We start from the raw sequence: 1,997 nt of genomic DNA on the forward strand, positions 1-1,997 counted from the left end.
ATCACCAGGTTGAAATTCTCTGCCCTGTTTTAAGCAGGATGTCAAACTAGATGATCAAAATGGTTCTCTATGGCCTTTTAATCAATGAATCTATGGTATGCACCATGATCTGCTAGCACAGGCTCTGAACCTGTGCAAAATGCCATAGAAGTCAATAGCCAGCTCCTCGAGTTGTTGTTTGACCTGATCAGGTTAGGCATTGAAAGATCCATCAGAGTCTTACATAGGAAGCCATTCATAAGTGTTGAGGAATGTTATTTAAAATTAGACCAGAGGGAGCACTGGGGAAATGCAATCAAGAGACAGGTCAAAAAAACCTAATCCAACCCGACCAAAAACCGAAAATGCTGCACTGGACTGACAGAAGGAAAAGGAGAAACCTAAATGGACTTTTCTTTAGAGCAGGTTGGAATTTTTAACTATGAAAATTTTGATGAAAATTGTTAAATTTGCACACACCAAGTTCAACGTTTCATGAAATGTTTCTCATTTTGAGCTTATTTTTTGCTTTGACATTTCAAATTTTGAAGATATAAAATTAAGAAACTACTTGGATTAAATTTTCTCATTTGATTTTTCAGTGATGTTTAAATCTGGTGAAAAGGTTCTATCAAATTTTCACGAAAATTTAAATATTTAAAATTTTGTCTCATTTTGGTAAGAAAAGTTTCTCTTCCCATTTTCCAGACAGGTTTACAAGAGGTCAAAGGTTTTCAAATGGCAAAATTTCAATTTAAAAAATGAGGGTCATTGGGAGTAATTCAACAAAACATGTATGAATTTCCCTCATTCCCCTGTTTTAACTAACTCTATCTTTCATTCTCTGTTTTCTCCGATTGTGTGAAAAGATGCTCTTCTCTACTGTTTTTCTAAAGGCTCCCTTCACGTCTTTGTTCCTCAGAGTGTATATTATGGGGTTCAACACTGGTCCCACAATTGTGTTCATGAGGGAAATCATTTGATTACTTTCCGGGGTGAAGCTAGACTTGAGCCCCAGGTAAGAGATAAGGGCCATTCCATAGAACAATGTCACCACCATGAGGTGAGAGGAGCAGGTGGAGAAGGCTTTATTCCTTCCCTCCACTGATGGCAGCATGAGGATGGTGGAAATAATGCAGATGTAGGACAGGATTATCATCAGGAAAGGGCTCATGATGAACAGCACCGACACAGTGAAGACCATAATCTCATTTTTGGATGTGTCCGTACATGCCATCTTCAACACTGGTGGGATGTCACAGAAGAAGTGGTGGATGCGGTTGGAGCCACAGAAGGGCAGGCTGAAGATCCAAGTGGTCTGAGCTACTTCCACCGAGATGCCGATGATCCATGAAGCACCCGCGAGCTGTGCACACGCCCGGCCACTCATGATAGTTTTGTAGTGCAGGGGGTGACAAATGGCGATGTAACGGTCATACGCCATGACTGCTAGGAGGCAGCATTCCGTCAGGCCCATGATGGAGATGACGTACATTTGGGCAGCGCAGCCCGCAATGGTGATGGTCTTTTGCTCCACCAGGAGGTGAATCAGCAGCTGAGGAACCACACTGCTGGTGAAGCAGATTTCCAAGAAAGACAGGTTCACCAGGAAGAAATACATGGGGGTGTGGAGTGAGGGGTTTAGCTTTATAAGCAGGATAACAAGGAGGTTCCCTATCAGGGTGACCAGGTAGATGACCAGAAGCACCAGAAACAGAACGATTTGCAGCTTGTTAAGGTTTGAAAACCCCACCAGGATGAATACTTCAGAGATGGTCTGGTTCTCTCCTGGGTCACTCTCAGAATAGATCATCTGTAGGGGTGGCAAAGAAAGAGACTGAATCTGAGGAATAGGAAACCTGTGGATGTGAATCAAATAATTCATACTGGTTTCCTCTTCAGACTAAAACCTGCTGCAATTCTGTATAGAAGTATGTAACTGGGTCCAATCATCATCAGGCATAAACTGGTGTAGGCACATTGCTGTCAATCAAGCTATGTCAATGTACATCAGCTGG

General features: G+C 42.3%; 1 protein-coding gene across 1 annotated transcript; it reads right to left on the bottom strand.

Moving 5' to 3' along the window:
* Positions 1 to 652: 652 nt before the first annotated feature.
* Positions 653 to 1,792, bottom strand: LOC135980709 (olfactory receptor 10A4-like). The gene has a single exon (XM_065580617.1). It carries the CDS (start codon positions 1,790 to 1,792, stop codon positions 800 to 802), a length of 993 nt encoding a protein of 330 aa, XP_065436689.1. The 3' UTR covers positions 653 to 799.
* Positions 1,793 to 1,997: the final 205 nt, after the last annotated feature.

The sequence above is a fragment of the Chrysemys picta genome, unplaced genomic scaffold (assembly GCF_011386835.1).
Source record: "Chrysemys picta bellii isolate R12L10 unplaced genomic scaffold, ASM1138683v2 scaf6939, whole genome shotgun sequence".
In the NCBI taxonomy this organism is placed as follows: domain Eukaryota; kingdom Metazoa; phylum Chordata; order Testudines; family Emydidae; genus Chrysemys; species Chrysemys picta.

Coding starts and splice junctions, on each gene's coding strand:
- LOC135980709 (XM_065580617.1), bottom strand. CDS start 1,792: ATGATCTATTCTGAGAGTGACCCAGGAGAGAACCAGACCATCTCTGAA.